The 18,810-nt window shown below is 45.1% G+C and overlaps 3 protein-coding genes and 2 non-coding genes across 5 annotated transcripts; all 5 read left to right on the top strand.

Annotated features, from left to right (window-relative positions):
- The first annotated feature begins 328 nt into the window (after positions 1–328).
- EIF4A1 (eukaryotic translation initiation factor 4A1) lies at positions 329–6,904 on the top strand. Its single transcript, XM_044672777.1, has 11 exons — positions 329–351; positions 1,836–1,884; positions 2,283–2,415; positions 2,587–2,726; positions 3,617–3,785; positions 4,088–4,197; positions 4,464–4,607; positions 4,705–4,842; positions 5,427–5,516; positions 5,766–5,845; positions 6,194–6,904. The coding sequence occupies exons 1-11, from the start codon at positions 329–331 to the stop codon at positions 6,336–6,338; spliced, it is 1,221 nt and encodes a 406-aa protein (XP_044528712.1). The 3' UTR covers positions 6,339–6,904.
- LOC123248246 lies at positions 3,061–3,204 on the top strand. Its single transcript, XR_006506315.1, has one exon. It is a non-coding gene; the product is annotated as a small nucleolar RNA SNORA48 (small nucleolar RNA).
- On the top strand, positions 3,852–3,990 carry LOC123248280. The gene has a single exon (XR_006506340.1). It is a non-coding gene; the product is annotated as a small nucleolar RNA SNORD10 (small nucleolar RNA).
- Positions 6,905–7,692: 788 nt separating the features above from the next.
- Positions 7,693–10,184, top strand: CD68 (CD68 molecule). Its single transcript, XM_044673634.1, has 6 exons — positions 7,693–7,764; positions 7,859–8,283; positions 8,436–8,555; positions 8,898–8,970; positions 9,083–9,253; positions 9,769–10,184. Exons 1-6 carry the CDS (start codon positions 7,716–7,718, stop codon positions 9,900–9,902), a joined length of 972 nt encoding a protein of 323 aa, XP_044529569.1. The 5' UTR covers positions 7,693–7,715; the 3' UTR covers positions 9,903–10,184.
- Positions 10,185–11,932: 1,748 nt separating this feature from the next.
- MPDU1 (mannose-P-dolichol utilization defect 1) lies at positions 11,933–17,989 on the top strand. Its single transcript, XM_044672763.1, has 7 exons — positions 11,933–12,035; positions 15,683–15,748; positions 15,910–16,042; positions 16,412–16,497; positions 16,709–16,827; positions 17,057–17,167; positions 17,431–17,989. The coding sequence occupies exons 1-7, from the start codon at positions 11,933–11,935 to the stop codon at positions 17,557–17,559; spliced, it is 747 nt and encodes a 248-aa protein (XP_044528698.1). The 3' UTR covers positions 17,560–17,989.
- The last annotated feature ends 821 nt before the right edge of the window (positions 17,990–18,810 follow it).

The raw sequence follows: 18,810 nt of genomic DNA, 5'->3' as shown, positions 1-18,810 counted from the left end.
GGCACATGATCAGGACACTATTGCCGCCACACGTGGGGGGCAAGATGGCCGCCTGGCCTCGAGGCTCACCACCTAAACGTCATTTCCGAGCGGATGAGAAGGGCGGCATTCCTGGCCAATGAAAGTGCGGGGCGGGTCTCTAGTCTGATGTGCAGCGAGGTAGACCAATGGAAGTTGCGCAGCAGGGTGTCCGCGGGATAGCGTCACGGCGCGTTGCTGGGTGGCAGCAGGCGGGGCCCAGACCTCGGAGCCAATGCGATGGCTGGGGCGGGGTTGGGTGCTCTATAAGTTGTCGAGAGGCGGATCCTCCGCCCTAGTTCCCAGGATCATGTCTGCGAGTCAGGATTCCCGGTAAGTAGAAGAAGGTCTAGTGGCTTTGGGTTTCAATGGTTCTAGCGTATACCATTCGAAAACTTCGCGAGGGCGGAGCCGGCGTCATCCATCTCGGGCCCACTGAAGGGGGGGGAAGACTGTGCTAGGCGATACCATTTTGAGAATAGGGAGAAGCGTGCGACCCTACCATTGGGATCAGCATGAGGTCGGGGGGGAAAAAAGCCAAACTCCTAGTCTGAGTTGGCGGGGGATGGGGGAAAGGGGAGAAGTGGATCTAGGGACATTGCGGCTATAGACTCTGGTCTGGGGAGAGAAGCAGTAGAACCTGGGTGATGAGTAGGCCAGGAAAAATTTTGTGGAGGTGCTGGCCTGGTAAAATCCGTGCGGATTGCGATTTAGATTGCTAGTCGGGGCGGATTTCTGGGCTCTGGGGAATTCGGATGAAACCATTCTGGTTGGGATGGGGGGGGAATTAGGCTCGCTGGGCTACATTAACTCCGAGGGACATGCCACCTTCGATCTGGTCATTTTCTCGAATTCCAAGATTAGTACCAAAAACTGGGAGGGGCAGTTTGTAGAGGGAGTTTGTCCCGAGTCTAGTTCCCGGCGGGCGGATCTCTCTTCCCTCTTGATAAGAGGAATGGTGAACTGCAGAGGAGTTGTTCCACTTTTCTTTGGGAGAACAGATTGGGGTGTGGGCAGACGACACCATTTTTCGAAAAGGGGTCCCAGGATGTGGCTCGTTCCACCCAGTGGTACAGAGGGAGAGAAATGGCTGCTGGGTAGTTTGGATTCGAGCACTTTGCTTATACAATAGAAGGGGATGAGTATGTGCTACTCTAAAATTCTTGACCCATTCTGTGCCTTCCCCCTTCCATTTATTAAGGGTTGTGCAATTCCCCCCCCTCCCCCCTTACCCAGCTTGGCTTCATTGTGCGCGAGGCCGCTACTGCCCGAGGCCTCCCACATCCGGGCACCGCTCGGCGCGGTGGAGGGGAGGAGGGGTCTGGGCGAATCCGAGTTGGAAGGAGGGGGGTAGAGTCTAGGAGGGAAGAATGTGGGCGTCATGACGTGGGAAGACGGGGCGGGACTTCCCACACGTACTCCTGCGATGGGAGTCAGGCTCCGGGCACGTGGACTAGGCCGTGTGCAGAGGCTGCCCTTCCCAGCCACATCCGGGCGATCTAGGGGCTGCGGGAGGTGGGGCGAGAGCGCTGCTTCTCTCCCCTGCTTCCTTCCCCCCCTCCCCTAATGAAAATAGGGTACGGGTGGGGCACCATTTTATTATGTCTTAAGAGAACATTAAGCTCAGGAAGTGGTTCCTGGGGAAAGATCTTGTAAGCCCCCTTTTTTTTGATGGGGGGGAAAAGCTAATCAGTCTATTGGGTGGAGAAACAAATTCCCCTACCTCTCCCCCTGGGGGGGAGGGAGAGGAGGAGTCTTTTGGGGAAGGGCTGGGCCCTAAGGCTCCTAGGGATAGCCTATAATTCTTCCATCTTCAGATCCAGAGACAATGGCCCTGATGGAATGGACCCTGATGGTGTCATCGAGGTAATATGATTATTTACCTACACCTATTTACCTTTTGCATTTGTCTACAGCTTACCTCTATCTAATAAGGCATCTGGGTGTGGGGCATATTTTTGCTTTTGTCTCATCTCCCCCTCTTTATTAAAATTCCTCAACAAATCTTTAATTCAAAGGGAGTTTTTGTTTTTAAATACAGTATATCCGCAGGGGGAGGGAGATAGTGCCCTTGCACTGCCCATCTTAACTGGCACCATATGTCATCTGAGACATGAGGACCCATAGGATAAAGTTTGTTCCACATATGCAATTTCCTTTGGGAGTAGGGAAATTTTTTATATAATGTTTATATAGGGTGTGGAACATTATTTACTGGTTTATTTCCCGAGTTGTGTTCTTATGTTATGGTTTCCCCCCAACAGAGTAACTGGAATGAGATTGTGGATAGCTTTGATGATATGAACCTCTCAGAATCTCTTCTTCGTGGTATATATGCCTATGGTTTTGAGAAGCCATCTGCCATTCAGCAACGTGCAATTCTTCCTTGTATCAAGGGTAAAATTTCCTCTTGTTAATTTTTTTTAATACTTTGGTTATATTCACTTTCCCTAAAACAAGTTAGGTAACTTCTCTTTAGACCCACTCATTGAACAGCTTTTTGCAAAAACAAGTAATCATTTAGTTGTAGCCCCTGGTTTTGACCATTTCTGTATCTTGTTCTTCTAGGTTATGATGTTATTGCTCAAGCCCAGTCTGGGACCGGGAAGACTGCTACCTTTGCCATTTCCATTTTGCAACAGATTGAACTGGACTTAAAGGCTACACAGGCCCTGGTTTTGGCACCTACTAGAGAGCTTGCTCAGCAGGTAAGATTTTTCTTCAAGGTTGGGTAGATCAGTCCCTGTTGAATTTAATCCTATTCTGCTTTAGGAAAAAACTAAAACCTATTTTAAGTAGGCAAAAAAATTATTTAAAAGATGTAATGGGTAAGGTGATGGTTGGGTATCCTGATTAACTCAGGTGTACTTCCTTCTCTTAATTCAAACTGTCCCCCATAATTAAGGGCCCCTTTTTTCTCCCTTAAACCTAGCAACCAACACCTCCAATTTCCTGACTCAGAGTTAGCATCCTGGGTGGAGCATGGAAGTCTGGCTGGGCAGGTTTGGCCATTTTCTTGCCGGCCATCCACATTTTTCACCACACCCCTGACACTGGGTAGAGAGACACCTGGTTGGTGGTGTTCTTCTCATATCAGTCAGGGGCATAGCAGCTATATAGTCCAAGTTCATCCCAGCTTGATGCTTTGCTTGGTAGTCATAGCTGGTTCATGCCCTGGGCACATAACTATTTCTTGGTCTTAGGTTTCCAATTCTATTTAAGGGAGGGAAAGGGGAAAGTGATAGTGTTCAACTCTTTTGGTTACTGTTACTAGTGTCTTACCTTAGAACCAATAAAGTAACTTCAATGGAACTTGAAGTTAAAGGAAACAGGGAAAGTGAAGTAGTGTTCTTCAATCAAAGGGAATGTAACTTTGTTCACACTAAGTAATTCATTGAAAGTCAAAATAAATCCAATCTGTGTGCCACCAGCCTTCTTCATTCTGCAATCTGGTTAATTCTAACTTGGCAATGTATTTTAAAATTACATTTGGAGGTGGTAGCTATCCCTTTCTTCAAGGGGAACAGAATGTAAGGATAACTTGGACTAGTTTGGGGAAGATTATTATGTCAAGGATTTTTTTTTTTCTTGGACCCAGATCCAGAAGGTAGTGATGGCTTTGGGAGACTACATGGGTGCCTCGTGCCATGCCTGTATCGGAGGCACAAATGTTCGGGCTGAAGTTCAGAAATTGCAGATGGAGGCTCCTCACATCATTGTGGGCACCCCAGGCCGAGTCTTTGACATGCTTAATCGGAGATACCTGTGTGAGTATTACTTAACCATTTATGCCCCTTCTAGGTATCCTAGTTCAAGGTGTGTATTTCTCATTTGCTCTGTGATGATCCCCTATGCGTGTCAACTGAGCTCAGCTTCCACTGTTCTCCCAGTGCTATAAGTGGGTGTTTTGCCTTCTAGTCTCTGGGCTGGCAGAGGCCTCTGTGCATATGATCATAATTTAACCCTGAGAGCAGACTGTATCAGAAAGTTATTAGGGAAGCTGGAGGGGGGGGGGCGGTATTAAAGAGGAGAGTTTCTGAAGTCTCCTTTGTTTTTCTTTTCTCTGCAGCTCCTAAATACATCAAGATGTTTGTTCTGGATGAAGCAGATGAAATGTTGAGTCGTGGTTTTAAGGACCAGATCTATGACATATTCCAGAAACTCAGTGGCAATACTCAGGTATAAGGAACAGGCCCCCAAGTGTCTTCTTGTTTTAATTAGTTAAAGGCTGTTTAATCTATCACCCCTTGCTCCTCTTTCCCCCATGACCCATTTTATAAGTGATAAAACTACCTTTAGGTTGTAGGATAAAGAGCTAAGTTTTAGATCTGTTTAAGCTCACATTAAGTAAGAATAACAACTGTATATATTACCCTTGTTTAATCCTGAGTTCTGTTTGAGAAAGACCAGAAAAATGGTTATTTACATTTCTTTCCTTTTTTAAGGTGGTACTTCTGTCAGCCACCATGCCCTCAGATGTCCTGGAAGTGACCAAGAAGTTTATGAGGGATCCTATCAGGATTCTAGTCAAGAAGGAGGAATTGACATTGGAAGGCATTCGTCAGTTTTACATAAATGTGGAACGAGAGGTGGGACCCAATGGAGAAAGGTGGTGTTTAGCCAGGGGAGGGAAGGATTCTGTCGAGATTCTGGAGCACTGGCCCTGACTGGTTTCTTCCCCCAAAGGAGTGGAAGCTAGATACCTTGTGCGATCTGTATGAAACACTGACTATTACCCAAGCCGTTATCTTCATCAATACCCGACGAAAGGTGGATTGGCTCACTGAGAAAATGCATGCCCGTGATTTTACTGTCTCTGCAATGGTGAGTTTCTAGGTGTTGCCTTTTGATGTTACTTCCACTGGACTTTGAGAGAGCTGATTTTTTGATGTATGCAGGTTCTGCAATTGTTTCCATTTCTGGGAGTCTGAGGGCTGCCACAGGGGGAAACTGAGTGAGACACTGAAATCAGGACCTGACCAGGGATGCAGAAGGGAGGGGGTATGTGAGATTTTACCCCCTTCCTTTATAGTTGGTCACCAGTTTTGCCCTTGGGAAGGACAACTGCCTGTCTACCATTCCATTCTGTCCAGGAACAGAGACTGAGAGCTCAGGGGGTCAAGCTACTGCTTATATAGCTAGCTGCATGAGTGGAATGGAATGAATGGTGGACCAGCAGTCTAAATCAAATTTACTTGGCATTGGTGCCCACAGAAAAAATCTCACCACAGCTTCATTCCTGCCCTGAGCACATGCTTGGTTATTAACCCCTGTGACAGCTCTCAGGACCCCTAAGACTCCCCCTCAAATGAAACAATCAGATCCCCAAACAAATCTGTCCAGTATTTTTTTTTTTTTACTAATCACGAGTCTCTATTCCTACTTGACCTTTTTTGTTCTCTCCCCAGCATGGAGACATGGACCAAAAAGAACGTGATGTTATCATGAGGGAGTTCCGCTCCGGCTCCAGTCGGGTGCTTATTACCACTGACCTATTGGTGAGCATTTAGGAAAAAGTTTGAGATTAGGGGCTCACTTAATCCCAAGGAGGTTTGCCTTAACAGTGTAACTCCTTATGTGAAATAGGGCAGTGGGGAATGTTTTTGACACCATCTGTGCACAGGACCATTGCCTTTGCAAATCAATCCTTGATTCAGGCTAGGCTAGAGAGCACTGAAGTCATTCTTTAAGATAAGGATAATGATTCTAGAATTATTTGTAATTAGTTGTAACTTTTTTTTCTTCAGGCTAGAGGCATTGATGTTCAGCAAGTATCTTTGGTTATTAATTATGACCTTCCTACCAACCGGGAGAATTACATTCATAGGTAAGCAGGCCAGAAAACTACCCAACACCTCAGGATATTGAAGTAGATGACATCTTTGGGGATAAATTTTTCTTGTCCGATTTAAAATAAAATAACTCCCCCCCCCCTTTTTTTTTTTAACAATTAAAAAAACTCTTGGTTCCAAGGTAGTAAGAGCTGGGCAATGGCGGGGTGGGAGTGTATTAGGTGACTAGCCAAAGGTTACACAGCTAGGGAAATGGTCTGAAGCTATATTTGAGCCAGCTAGCTGCCCACCACCAGTCATTCAATGCCTTTTGATTTACTCCCAATTCTAAGGTTTCTCAGCTTGCTCCTAACTTTTATTCTTGTAAATTCTTCTAACCCTAGAATTGGCCGCGGAGGGCGATTTGGTCGTAAAGGTGTGGCCATCAACATGGTGACAGAGGAAGACAAGAGGATCCTTCGAGACATCGAGACCTTCTACAACACCTCCATTGAGGAGATGCCTCTCAATGTGGCTGACCTCATCTGAGAGGCTTCCCCGCCTGATTTCACCCAGGGCCCTGCTCTCTGGGATGGGGGGAGGGGAAGCTGGAAGGGAGGGGGGAACAAGGGATGGACACCTTTGTCATTTTTTCCTTTTTTTTTTTTTTTGACTTTGAATAAATGTCAATTTTTGAGGCAAAAGGAACTGTGAACCTTTAGACACCCTTTTCTTTGGGGCAGGTTTATGCCCTTGGCGCCGACACCTCCCCCCAACTCCTTCCTGTAACTCCAAAACACTAATTCAACCCTTCACTGCTTCAAGCCAGTCTGTCCCCCATTCCCAGCAGCCAAATACCTCTCCCCCAAAAAGGTAGTTGAGAGCCCATGATTGGCCGTTCTACTCTACTCCCTGTTCCTGGACAAAAGTTGGGGGACCTAACCCCCACCCTATGAGGCTAGAATGGCTCCGTGGGTTGGCTCACCCCCCACCCCCACCCCCCCAGGTAAAGGGAGCAGGGGAGAGAAAGTAGTCATTTTTATGTTGTTTTGTATAGTATTTATTGATTTAGGAAAAGAAACCACGAAATTCTGAATAAAATTACTTGGAAACTGCCTGTTTGGGCTTCTTATTTTTTTTTATCTCCCCCTTTCCTCAACCCATATTCTGGGTAGTATTGACTGGGTATCTCCTTAAAGGATTATACATATTCTTTACCCCAGGGTTAGGGTATTCTACACATAGTATTGTCTGCCCTAGCTCTTACCTTTTTTGTTGTTCAGCCATGTCAGACTACTTTGTGACCCAGTTTTGAGGTTTTCTTGTGATTTGCCATTTCCTTTTGTAGTTAGGCGATTTGCCCAAGGTCCCATAGCTAGTGAGGCCAGATTTCAGGCCTGTCACTGTCCACTGGTGCCACTTAGCTGCCCTAGTTCTTAAGCCTACAAATATCCCTTAACTCATAAAGCATGACCATTGATCTAGAGATGAAAGACTTGTCTCTACAAAACCGGAAGAAGGGAAGGTGGGAGGGTATAACATGCAAAAAAAAAGGAAAAGCCACACACCCTTTGGCATCATGGTACTTGCCATTCTTAATTATTGGAATTTAATACCCATCCACCCACCCCCAAGCCTATTCTCATAATCCTATCCCTGGCTTTTTATGCCACCCCCATACATCCCTTCAGCTTCCTCTTGGTCCAAAAGGATCCTCTTGACCACATTGGTGGAGGCAAACTGAAGATTGAGAAATTCTTGACTCAGCACTGAGTCTGGTGATCCTGAGGTCCCTGAATCAGAATGGGGGAGGAGAGTTACTTATCAGGAAGTAGGTTTCCCATCTCTAAAAGACCAGACAGTTGGGTGAATCAGTCCTAATTGAAGAGAAGAAAGGGAGAAAGGATCCTAATCAACATTCCTACCATGAGACTCTCTCTGCTGCTTTCTGGTATCTTGCTGGGGCTGCTGGCAGGTATGGGGGAAGGGTGACAGGGTTGGGGAAACTAGGGTAGTCATCTCAATTATCCTCCAGGGCTGATCTGCCCTTACTCTTTTCCCCCCCAAAGAGCAGGGGGCAGGAGATAAGTGTCCCCATGAGAAATCTGTTACACTGGTGCCATCGTTCACGGTGACAACCATAGCCACAGAGAAGAGTACCACAACCCCTGAAACCACCACGAGCCCTGCGAGTACAGCCACAACCCATAGGACCTCCACGACTGCCACTACCCCCCACAGGAACAGCACCTCTACCAGTTATCCAACCACAAGTGAAGGAACAGCTATCACTCATGGAACTACCACAAGCCCAAGAAACATCTCAACCACCAGCACTTCACAGTCTGTGCCAGTCCCACCTTCCCCCAAACCCACTTCTAGCCCCAGTGGGGCTGTTGGAGACTACATTGGGGCCAACGGTTCCCAGCTCTGTGTTCATCTCCGGGCTCAGATCCAGATGAGAGTCCTATACCAGGCCCGTGGTGGAGGAAAGGCAGGTCCACTGGGAGGGGACAGCAAGAGTCTGATAAAGCTGGGGACCGGGTGGGAAGTTAAGGCAAGGGAAGATTGAGAAGAAGGGGAAAAAAGCAGAAGGGGAAGACTGGTGCAGTAAACTGACTCCATTTTGTTTTTTCCTTCCTAAAGCTTTGGGGCATTTTTGTACTGAACCCCAAAAGAACAATGGCTCAGGGGAGCTGTGAGGCCAACCATTCCAGCCTGATTCTCTCTTTTCCTAATGGAAAACTCATCTTTGGTTTCAAGCAGGTACAGTTTTTTCCTTTTCTTTCTTTTTTTTTAACCCTTACATCTTAGAACCAACACTGTGTATTGGTTCCAAGGCAGAAGAGTAGTAAGTTAAGTGACTTGCCCAGGGTCACTCTAGGCACTAGGAAGTGCCTGAAGTCAAATTTGAACTCAGCACCACCCCTCTAAGGGCCTGTCTCTCAATCCACTGAGACACCTAGCTACTCCCTGAAAGTAGGTACAATTTTAACCTTCAAATGACAACCCCCAACTCATCCTTTCTCCATCACATATATGTTGTATGACAATTTACTATAGTACAAAGATATGCTTATCATCAGTCCTTAACACCATCCCTTCCAGGATTCAATCAAGAAAATTGTCTACCTGAGCCACTTGGCCACAGAGTTCAATGTGTCCTTCCCATCCGCAACCGGTGAGTACACTCCCACACACCAATGTTTGGTTTACTGAAGGGAAATGGAAGAGGGGGAAAGAAAAAGAAATGGATACTCACGTTCTTGCTCTCTAAACACTCCTTAAATCAGGATGGACATTCTCAGTAGAGAATTCATCACTTCATGATCTCCAAACACCACTGGGTCATAGCTTCAGCTGCAGAAATAGAAGTATAGCTCTCTCCCCAGACATCCATCTCGACTTGCTCTCTCTGCAGCTACAGGCAGCTCAGCTGCCCTCAAGTGGAGCCTTCAGTGCAGGCAAGAAGGGATGGGGGTGGAGGTGGGGGTGGGGGAGGCCAGGAGGCTGGCTTACCAATCAATTTAATTCAATTAAACATTAAGACTTTCTATGTGCAAGGCATCTTCCTTTCCAGGGAAGATCCTTTCCGAATTCCTCTGTCTTGTTTTTCCAAATGACCTCCCTCTTCCACTGGACTGGAACTATATTCCCTGGTCCCACCCAATGATGCCCTCTTTGTCCAGGCATCTCTGGTCTTATTTAACACACAAATTTAGCAACCTGGTTGAGTAATAATCTCTTTGGGCCTCAGTTTTCTCATCTGCAAGATGAGGTGGTCAGACTAAGATCCCCTTCAGCTTTAAATCCTATGAATAATATCCTCTTCATCCAGTCGGAGTTTATGCACTATAGACCCTAAATTCCACTTTAGAGAGTAGATTCAAAGATCTTTTCCATCAGCTAATCCCCCCTATAGACTATTCCTGGATCCCTCAATGTTCACATTACTTCTCCCTTTTTTCTCCCCTACTAGCTTTCTCCTGCTCTGCTGATCTCAACATCCTAGTGCCTCTTGTGGTGGGTCTTGTCCTCCTCACTCTACTCATCCTTGTGCTTAGTGCCTTCTGTATCTCCCGAAGACGACCACCAGCCTACCAGCCTCTCTGAAAGCTCCTGATTCCCTTCGTGCTGGGGATATCCCTATACCATTCTCTCACCCCAAGAGAACTCCTTCAATCTTCTTTTTCTACCTTGTTATTTCTAGTATAGATCTGCAGGTCCTCTCTACCTTAGAGGAAAAGGCTTGAAAAGACAAACGGAGAGACATTGTGGGTGGGAGGCAAGGAAAGCCTAATTGGATTTGACAGAAGTGCCTTCCTAGAACCAATGAAATTTATATTTTCCTTAGCTTCTCACTCCTGCCATGATTAAAGATCATAATTGCTTTAACTTTTGTCTAGTTCTTTGTTCTTGATGTGCTTTCAAGAAATCTGGGCAGTAGGAAGAGTGTGTATGTGTATTTTCCCTGATGCCTGCTATAGTATATTCCACTTCTATGCCTTCTCTCCTCCTCCTTTGGGACTGGGGGGTGTAGGTTCTCTGAATCTTCCTGGTCCCCTTAGTACCTTCCTTACCTTGATCCTCAAATATACTGTACAGGGCTCAGCAGATAGTGATGACCACACAAAAGTGTATTGCACTTTTCATCAGTTCCCTCAGAAGGTGCCATTCACCACCATATCAAGGACTGCTTTTATTAACCTCATATTAATATTTCCATTGCCTCATTACCAAATCACGTCAGGAATAGCAGAAGTGGCTACCTTGGCCTACCTAAGAGGCCCCTGGAAATGATATATTTCTAGTCTGGAATACCTGCTGGACCAGATTTAAAGCCTGCCAATATTGGTGGTGGGATGGTGCCCCACATCTATTTTTAGAAGCTTCTAGCCCTCATCACCAGAAAGTATCAGCTTTATTGTAAGGCTCCTCATAATCAAGTACCCAATTGGGGACATGGAAAGAGCCTATGTCTGCCAAATAACTGAATTAAGTCATTAGTTGGGTAAAGAAAACAACATTTGTGAGCGAGGTGATAATAGGGGTTCTTTGGCAACTCCAGTGCTGTCTACTACATGTCATAGAAGACCTTATTGAATGGAAGACACCAAAATGCAGCCCTATATTTATAACATCCACTTGCCTTCAAAGGGTCACAGACTGAAAGCTCACTTCTATAAGATAGCCCTGCATATGTTGGTATTTATTTCTACACTGCCAAGTGTCCTGCCAGGGTGGCTTCTCCCAGATAGAACTAACTGTTCAAACTCACCAAAGCCCTTCCTTGGTACATTGACCCAGAAACTCTGGGAAGGGGTCTTGGCCAGTAGTAAGACCTGAGTGTCACAAAGGACTTTGGTTGAAGAGAGTGAGTGGAGGAGGAGAGCTAGACAAGGAATGGTTTTAAACCCAAGAAATCTAGAAGTCTGCCAGCAATAGATTTGCCAATAACTTCATTTAGTCAATTCAGTGAACATTTAGAAAGTCACTTTAGTAAGCAATGGGATTACAAAGACAAAGTCGAATTGTTGGGGTATAGTGGGGGGAGTTACTTCCATTAAAAACTTCTCTTCCATTAAGAACACAGGTGAAATGCAAACCCTACAGCACATCAGGACTACCTCCTTGGGGGGGTGACAGTGAGGTGTGGGATAACTTAAGATATCTTGCCCACCGCCTTCTCCCTGGGGTCTTAGTTTAACAAACGTGGGGGAGTATTTGGGCTTCTCTTTCTCAGCGTCTAATAAAGGGACCTAAATTGGAAGGCATTCGACAAAATGGCGCCAAGGGGATACTGGTGATAGTAAGATCCATCTCATTCATGAAAACGGAGCATCAAATACAGCGCGAAAACCCCCAACATGCACATGCGTAGATCTCCCTTTTAAAAGTCTTCACCCCCACATCTCTCGCCATCTCCCCATGCATAGAGAAAAAAAAAATGGTGTAAGATAAGCGATTGCGTCTGGAAGGCAAACACTTCCGGTATGAGGAAGACCGCCAGCGTTCGCACTAGGAAGAGAGTACAGGAAGAAAGGAGTCGGAAGTATGGAAATGCGCATGCGCCTGACCACGACATTTAATGGCAGGCTGGGTGGGGAAGGGGGAAGGGCAGGCGGAAGGGATCGGTTTGCAAGATGGCGGAGGAAGCGGAAGGGCCTCTAAAGCAGCTTCTGGTTCCCTTTCTTCTGCCTGAGAAATGCTACGATCGATTTTTTGTTAACTTGGATTTGCTTAACGGTGAGCTCCTTTTCAGTGTCACGTGGTCTTCAGAACGCAAGGATCGGGGGCTAGCCTGGGAAGGGATGTCAAACCTTGAGATCATGGCAGCCGCTGCCGTGACCTTTCGGGCGGTAGTGACTGACGGCGGCCATGTGGGCAAGGCGGAAGTTCCTTCAATCCCACGTGGGAAGGGAAGCCGGCTTCCTTTTTCTGAGGATGTGGGTGGGGGCCTGATGAATGAGGTTCTGTAAGAGTCACTGCTTTCTCTTAATAAGTATCTAAGTTAGTGAGTAGTTACCGGAACTGCCAACTGATATATATATTTATACACACACACACACAGAGCAAAACATAAGCTGACGGTAGCTGATATTTAACGCTATTTATTCATTCATTTATTTATTTATTTATTAATTAATCAATTTATTTCCACAACGTATGCGAGAAGTGCAGTTAGTGCAGATTTGGTTGTTCACTCCCATTTTCCAAGTTAAAACTCCAGAGAGCAAGCGATTTGTTCAAGGCCATACCGAAGAGCTAGAATTTGAAGTTGGCTTTCTGATTTCTGAGTCCATACCTCTGCCCACTAAAACAGGCTGTCTTCCACACTTTTGTTATATACCGTATTAAAAACAACTCCATGAGGTTTCAAAGGACTTAAAGTTGGGAGCTACCTCCTCTTTTATTTTATATGGAAGGGAATTAGCAAATAGAAGGCAAGGATCACATAAATTGTAAAGTAGTGAGTCTCCTTTTGGAGTCCTCTGACTCCAAGTGTACTGCTCATTAGTAGAGGTCGATGGCATTAGTACTATTTTCCAGGAGGAAATTGAAACGAATTAAAGGGTCAATTAGTAGCAGCTGATGATGCTAGAATTCTGATGATGCTAGAATAGGCTTTTAACACAGTGTTTTTCAAACATACCTCTACTGGCAATGTGGTGTGCCAGACTTGGGCAAATATAAGAGGACCTCTAGGAACTCACAGTATGTGTAATGCTATCATAGGATCACTTAGAACTGAAAGGAACTTTACAGATCATTTAGTCTAATCTTTTAATAATGAAGAACTGAGGCCCAGAGAAATCATAGGATCATAGATGTACTGGAATAGACTTTGAGGGTCTGATAATTGAGGAAGGCAAAGTGATTTCTACAAAATAAAAAAAGTCCAGTTGGGATTTGAACCGAAGTCTTCTAACTTAAGCCAGCATTCTTTCCACTGTACTCTGCTGCCCCACAGTAAATGCAGAACATGAACAGAACAGTGAGGAGTGATATAGTCAGCAAGAGCTAAAGGTGATCAGTCACTAAACAAGTTTTGTTAAGTGCTTTCTATGGACTTCTGGCCCAGAAGATACAAAGACAGTAATGAAATAGTTTCTGTCCTCAAAGACCTTACACTATTGGAGAAGACAATGTCTGTATATATAAGAATATATACAAAGAACATTTAGGGTAAATTGAGAGCAGTCAGAAAAGACTTATGAAGAAGGTAGGCCTTGATCTGAGTTCCAAAGGAAATAGGATTCTAAGAGGTGGAAGTGAAGAAAGAGAGCAGTTAATAGTCTGTCCATAAGGCACTAGAGACCTTAAGAGGACCAATAAGAAATCTGGTTTTGCATGGCCATTGAATATGTGAAGAAGAATAAGGCATAGTAAAGCTGGAAAGGTAGATTGGAGCCAGCTTGTGAGAATTTCAAATGCCAGATGGAGGAATTTCTTTTTTCTCTTTTAAACACTTCTTCTCTCTTGGAATTAATACTGTGTATTGATTCTATGGCAGAAGAGTGGTAAGGGCTAGGCAATGGGGGTTAAGTGACTTGCCTAGGGTCACACAGCTAGGAAGCATCTGAGGCCAGATTTGAACCCAGGATCTCCCATTTCTGGGCCTGGTTCTCAATCCACTGAGCCATCTAGCTGCTCCCAGGAATTTCTTTTTGATCCTAGAGGTAATCAGGAGCCACTTGAATTTATTGAATAGGGGAGTGATGTGGTCAGATATGTACTTAAGAAAAACTACTTTGGTAGCTATGTGGAAGATGAATTTGGATGTAAAGAAACTCATTAGAAAGAAAGAAACTGATTAGAAAACATGCAGTAGTCCAGGAGACAAATGCTGAGGACTTGAACAAGAGTGGCTTCTTGAGCCATGAGGACATGGAATGAGAAAAAGATACAAGAGCCAAAACAGCAATTGATTTGGATATTGAGGGTGAGGGAATATGAAGATTTGAGGATGACACCAAATCAGCTAGATAGCACAGGATATAGGGTAGTGGATTCAGAACCTCAGGAAGGTGTGAGTTCAAATCTAGTCTCATACTTATTAGTTGTGTGACCCTACACAAATCACTTATCTCCCTGTATACCCATTTCCTTGTCTGTAAATTTGGAATGGTAATTCACAGGATTGTTGTGAGGATCAAATTATTGTAAAGCACTTTGCAGATCTAAAAGTGACATAGATAATATGCCAGATATTTTGTCATGATCATGATTATTATTATTGTGAATCTCAGTCTCTAGAAGGGTTGTAGTTCTCTGAGTAGAAATAGGGACGATGGGTGGGTCTTGGGAGAAGATAATGAATTCCACTTTGAACATGCTGAGTTTGAGTTGTCTTTGGAAAAATCTGTTTAGAAATATGTAAGAAATAAGTTAAGTGAGTTGGGTTTGGAGTTCAAGAGAAAAGTTAGAGCTGGAAATAAAGATCATTATGATAGTCATCTGCATAGAGAAACCCTTGAGAACTAATGAGGTCACCTAGTGATAGACCACTGAGAGATAAGAGCTTAAAACAAAGCCTTTGGGTTATCTCCACAGTTCGGGAGTGTGATACCGATGACAAACCAAAATGGAGTCTGAAGAGGAGCACTTGGACAGCTAGGAAATCAAAATGGAACAAAGATCAAGATCACTTTGGACCAGAATAGTCAGGAATAGCTTGGGCCTGGAAGAACTGGTAGAATTTGGATGGGGATTAGAGAGAATATTCTAGGTGGCAGCAATAGTAAAAGTAGTTCAGTGGTGGGGAAAAGTAAGCCTTGAGCCTTGCCCCAGGTAATGGAGGGGTTTCTGCTGGTGATTGTCTCTGAATGACTGATGAGTTTGGGAAGAGCTTTTGAAGGTTTCTAGGCATGTGCTTTAGGACCAAAATAGTGGATCACACAGGGTTTTGAGGCTTTTGAGGCTTTCAAAGTACTTCATAAACACTTTGAAGTGGGTTGGGTTGTACTGGAGTTTTTGAGATCTTATAGTCTACCCTCCTTATTTGGCAGATGAAGAAACTGAGACTCAGAGAGATTTAACTTATTTACCCAAAATCACAGAGGTAACAATTAGAAGATCTGGGTTTCTTAACTTCAAATCTAGAAGTTTTTCTGAGTTTGATGGTGTGCAGAACTGGGATGTTAGCTAGAGTAGGAGAATGGGGCAGGGAGGGTGATATGTTATTCTCTCTTTTCAGATGTTCTTAAGGCCCCAGAACCTGTGAGGCCATCTTGTCTGTTTCTAGGCTTTAATACCCTTGTCATTTCTTGGCACTGTTGGTCAGACATAGTCCTCTACCTTCAGAGAGACTGGGACACCAGACTTGGCCTTGTACTTGGTGTCTTTCTTTCCTAATATCTTTCCTCTCTTTGCTCCTTCTCACTCTTTTCCAGTTCCCTGCCTCAAGATCCTAATCAGCAAAGGCCTAGGGCTTGGCATTGTTGCTGGATCATTGTTGGGTAAGTGTCAACTGAGAATTAGAGGTCACCTCAGGGGTAACTAACTAGGCTCCAAGTGAACTTGGGCCCCCTTCTCCTCAAAAGCATACATAGCTGACAATAGAGTGAGGTCTATATTCTTTGAATGTGGCTTTTATTGTTATCTACTTGCTCCCTCACAGTGAAACTACCTCAAGTGTTTAAAATTATGGGAGTGAAGAGTGCAGAAGGACTGAGCTTCCAGGCAGTTCTTCTGGAATTGGTGGCTTTGACTGGGACCATCATCTACAGTGTGACCAACAGCTTCCCATTCAGGTGAGTTCGAGGCTCATATCAGACTTTGGGAGTGTGATTACTTCTCTAGGAATCTGAAGAGTTGGAATTCTTTCTACCCATCCCCATACTCCCCCTTAAAAAAACAAAATACCTCATGAGTATTGTATATATCTCAGGAAATTGAGGAAGTCAGACTAGTCAGGGTGAGAAGCTATGGGAAGGACTACTTTGGGTTTCTGGCCCCCAGCTCCTCATGGATAGATGATAGTGTTAGGCTGCTGTGAGAATCAGACAATTATAACTGCAGCTCCCATGAACTCTGGATAGGTACCCCCTTGGAAGTCATAGGACCAGAGGGGTAGTAGAAGATCAGGTTCAGCGCTGACCCATGTCTTGGCTCCCCTTCAGCTCTTGGGGTGAGGCCTTGTTCTTAATGCTACAGACTATTACCATCTGCTTCCTGGTTCTGCACTACAGGGGACATACCATGAGAGGTAAACCCCATTCCCCAAGGGAGAGGTAGGGGAGGCTCTGGATTGGGTTCTCTAAATGCTGCATGGGTGGGGCATGGAGGACCAAAACTTGAGCCACTCTGAAGGGAAAAGGGTAGAGGCTTACTGTGGGAGCAAATCAGGGGAAATAAATAGGCAAACTGGAAGATACACAAATATATTGTCAATTGATCTTTCCTGGGCCCCACTCCAGGTGTAACCTTCCTAGGCATCTATGTCCTGGCCCTGCTTGTATTGCTCTCACCCCTGATACCCAAGGTTATGGTCACCCTGCTCCAGGCTACCAACATGCCTGCTGTGATCATGGGGAGGGTGAGTGTGTTTGTATATTCATGCATGTGTGTGAAGGAAAAGCAAGGAGGAGGAAGGTTTATGGGGTGGGATGAAGAGGAACAAAAAGAAGATGATGGGTTGGGGGGGAAGATGGAGGTGGAAAAGAGGAAGTGGGTAGTGGGTAGAAGTGGGAGTGAGAGATAAACCAGAGGATGGGGAAGGGCCAGGAGATTGACAAGCATAATAAGAGTTTTTTGATGCTCCTTAGTTACTCCAGGCGATCACCAACTTCAGAAATGGTCACACAGGACACCTATCAGCAGTCACTGTTTTCTTACTCTTTGCTGGCTCACTTGCCCGAATCTTTACCTCCATCCAGGTGAGGGTCTCCTCAGAGAACAGTCCTTACCTTTTCAGAGGCCCTACTGGTTAAATGTCAACTTATTCCTGAAAGTGAGGTGAATTAGTTTAACTTCTGAATGGGGACCAAGATTCCACTGCCTCTAAAGCTTACTGCCTTGTGGGGCCTTGGCAAATCACATAAAATCTCCCTGGCCTCAGTTTCCTTTCAGGATGACAAATGGGTTGGACTAGCTGCTCATTCTCCAGCTCTGATATTTTTTGGTTCTATTCTATCCTCAGGAAACAGGTGACCCCCTGATGGCTGTGACTTTTATTGTCTCCTCTATCTGCAATGGCCTCATTGCCTTCCAGCTCCTCTATTACTGGAATGTCAAGATTCCTCACAAATGGAAAAAGAAGGATCAGTAGCATTTGGGATGCTTCTTCCCAGCCAGAACAGTATCTCAAAGGCCCTAGTTTGGTCTTTATTCCTTTTTCTTGATAACCTTCTTGACTCCCACTTCTGAAGACTGAAGCTCTTTTGGAGCTGTGCTCCTCTAGTCTCTATTCCACTCTATTGATGTGGTAACTTTTTAGATTAAACAGCAATCCCCAGCATTCCCTGTTCTCCCATTCCACCCCCCACTCCACCCTCATCTTCTTGTGTGTTGGGAAGACTGAAAGAGAAGGTTTAGCCCTCAGAGCATCCAGGGCTGAAAAGGTGTGACCTGGAGTTTTTGAGGAAGATAACAAGTGAAGACATGGGACCTCATTAGTTAATTAACTAGCTTTGTACTGATGATTCTAATCATTCATCATTGAGATAAGACCTCTGGCTTCTTGGCAGAGCTGAAAGTGAGCTTTGTTCCTCTTTTCTTTTGATTCCTAGATACAATTCTTCTGAATCCTAGAAGGTTTTTTTTTTCCTCTTGCCTAGTCCCCTTCAAACACTCTTCCCCCTTAGGATGCTCAAAGGAGTACAGGCCTAGGAGATGAAAGGAGGTCACACCTACAGGTGGTAGCCAAAGATGTGGCGAGAACAGCTGACCAAAACCTAAGCTACACAGTCTTTATCAGGTGGGATCCCTTGTTCTGACTTTGCCCTTTGACCACAGGGCTATCTCCATCCTATTGTACAGGACTCTGAGCTGATGGGGAAGGGTTGAAGATGACTATCAGCACGCCTTTCTTTTCTCTTTTCTCTCCCTCCCCAACTGGGCAGATCCTAGGTATAAGGGAGTAGAGAAACAGACTTGAGTCCAGCTGTTGATCCTCTGCTGGGTGAAGCTGGGGAGGGAATCAAAAAGTGGGACAAGGACTCAAAATCTGACTTTAATCTTACAAAACATAATATATAAAAATTTGTATCTTCATTACAAAAATAATCCAGTGTTCTCCCTTAATCAGGTCCCTCAGAATTCAGGTGCCCAGTTTTCTGAGGGTGGTACATTTCTGGCTGGGGGTATGATTGTTGAGGGAGGGAGGGGCCCAAGTAAGAATGGGAGAGGCATCTGTATAACTTCTTCCTTAGGCATTTCATGGCCCCTGGACCCTAAAATGGGTTAGGGGGTGGGACCCAGGAGAGGAGCATTGTAGGAGGTGGAGCCAGAGGGATAAGGCCTGTAGGGATTCAAGAGCTCTCCTTGGAGTGGGGCTCCAAGAGGAAGGGAACAAAAGGAA

The sequence above is a fragment of the Gracilinanus agilis genome, chromosome 4 (genome assembly GCF_016433145.1).
Source record: "Gracilinanus agilis isolate LMUSP501 chromosome 4, AgileGrace, whole genome shotgun sequence".
Lineage (NCBI taxonomy): Eukaryota > Metazoa > Chordata > Mammalia > Didelphimorphia > Didelphidae > Gracilinanus > Gracilinanus agilis.
This window is presented reverse-complemented; position numbering and strand designations above follow the sequence as displayed.

Bases quoted from the DNA above. Each gene is read 5' to 3' on its own strand.
- MPDU1 (XM_044672763.1), top strand. From the start codon at position 11,933: ATGGCGGAGGAAGCGGAAGGGCCTCTAAAGCAGCTTCTGGTTCCCTTT. The intron at 15,749-15,909 runs GTAAGTGTCAAC...GCTCCCTCACAG, and splicing joins TGTTGCTGGATCATTGTTGG to TGAAACTACCTCAAGTGTTT. The intron at 16,498-16,708 runs GTAAACCCCATT...GCCCCACTCCAG, and splicing joins CAGGGGACATACCATGAGAG to GTGTAACCTTCCTAGGCATC.
- EIF4A1 (XM_044672777.1), top strand. From the start codon at position 329: ATGTCTGCGAGTCAGGATTCCCG. The intron at 4,608-4,704 runs GTGGGACCCAAT...CTTCCCCCAAAG, and splicing joins ACATAAATGTGGAACGAGAG to GAGTGGAAGCTAGATACCTT. The intron at 5,846-6,193 runs GTAAGCAGGCCA...TTCTAACCCTAG, and splicing joins CGGGAGAATTACATTCATAG to AATTGGCCGCGGAGGGCGAT.
- CD68 (XM_044673634.1), top strand. From the start codon at position 7,716: ATGAGACTCTCTCTGCTGCTTTCTGGTATCTTGCTGGGGCTGCTGGCA. The intron at 7,765-7,858 runs GTATGGGGGAAG...TCCCCCCCAAAG, and splicing joins CTTGCTGGGGCTGCTGGCAG to AGCAGGGGGCAGGAGATAAG. The intron at 8,556-8,897 runs GTACAGTTTTTT...CATCCCTTCCAG, and splicing joins TCATCTTTGGTTTCAAGCAG to GATTCAATCAAGAAAATTGT.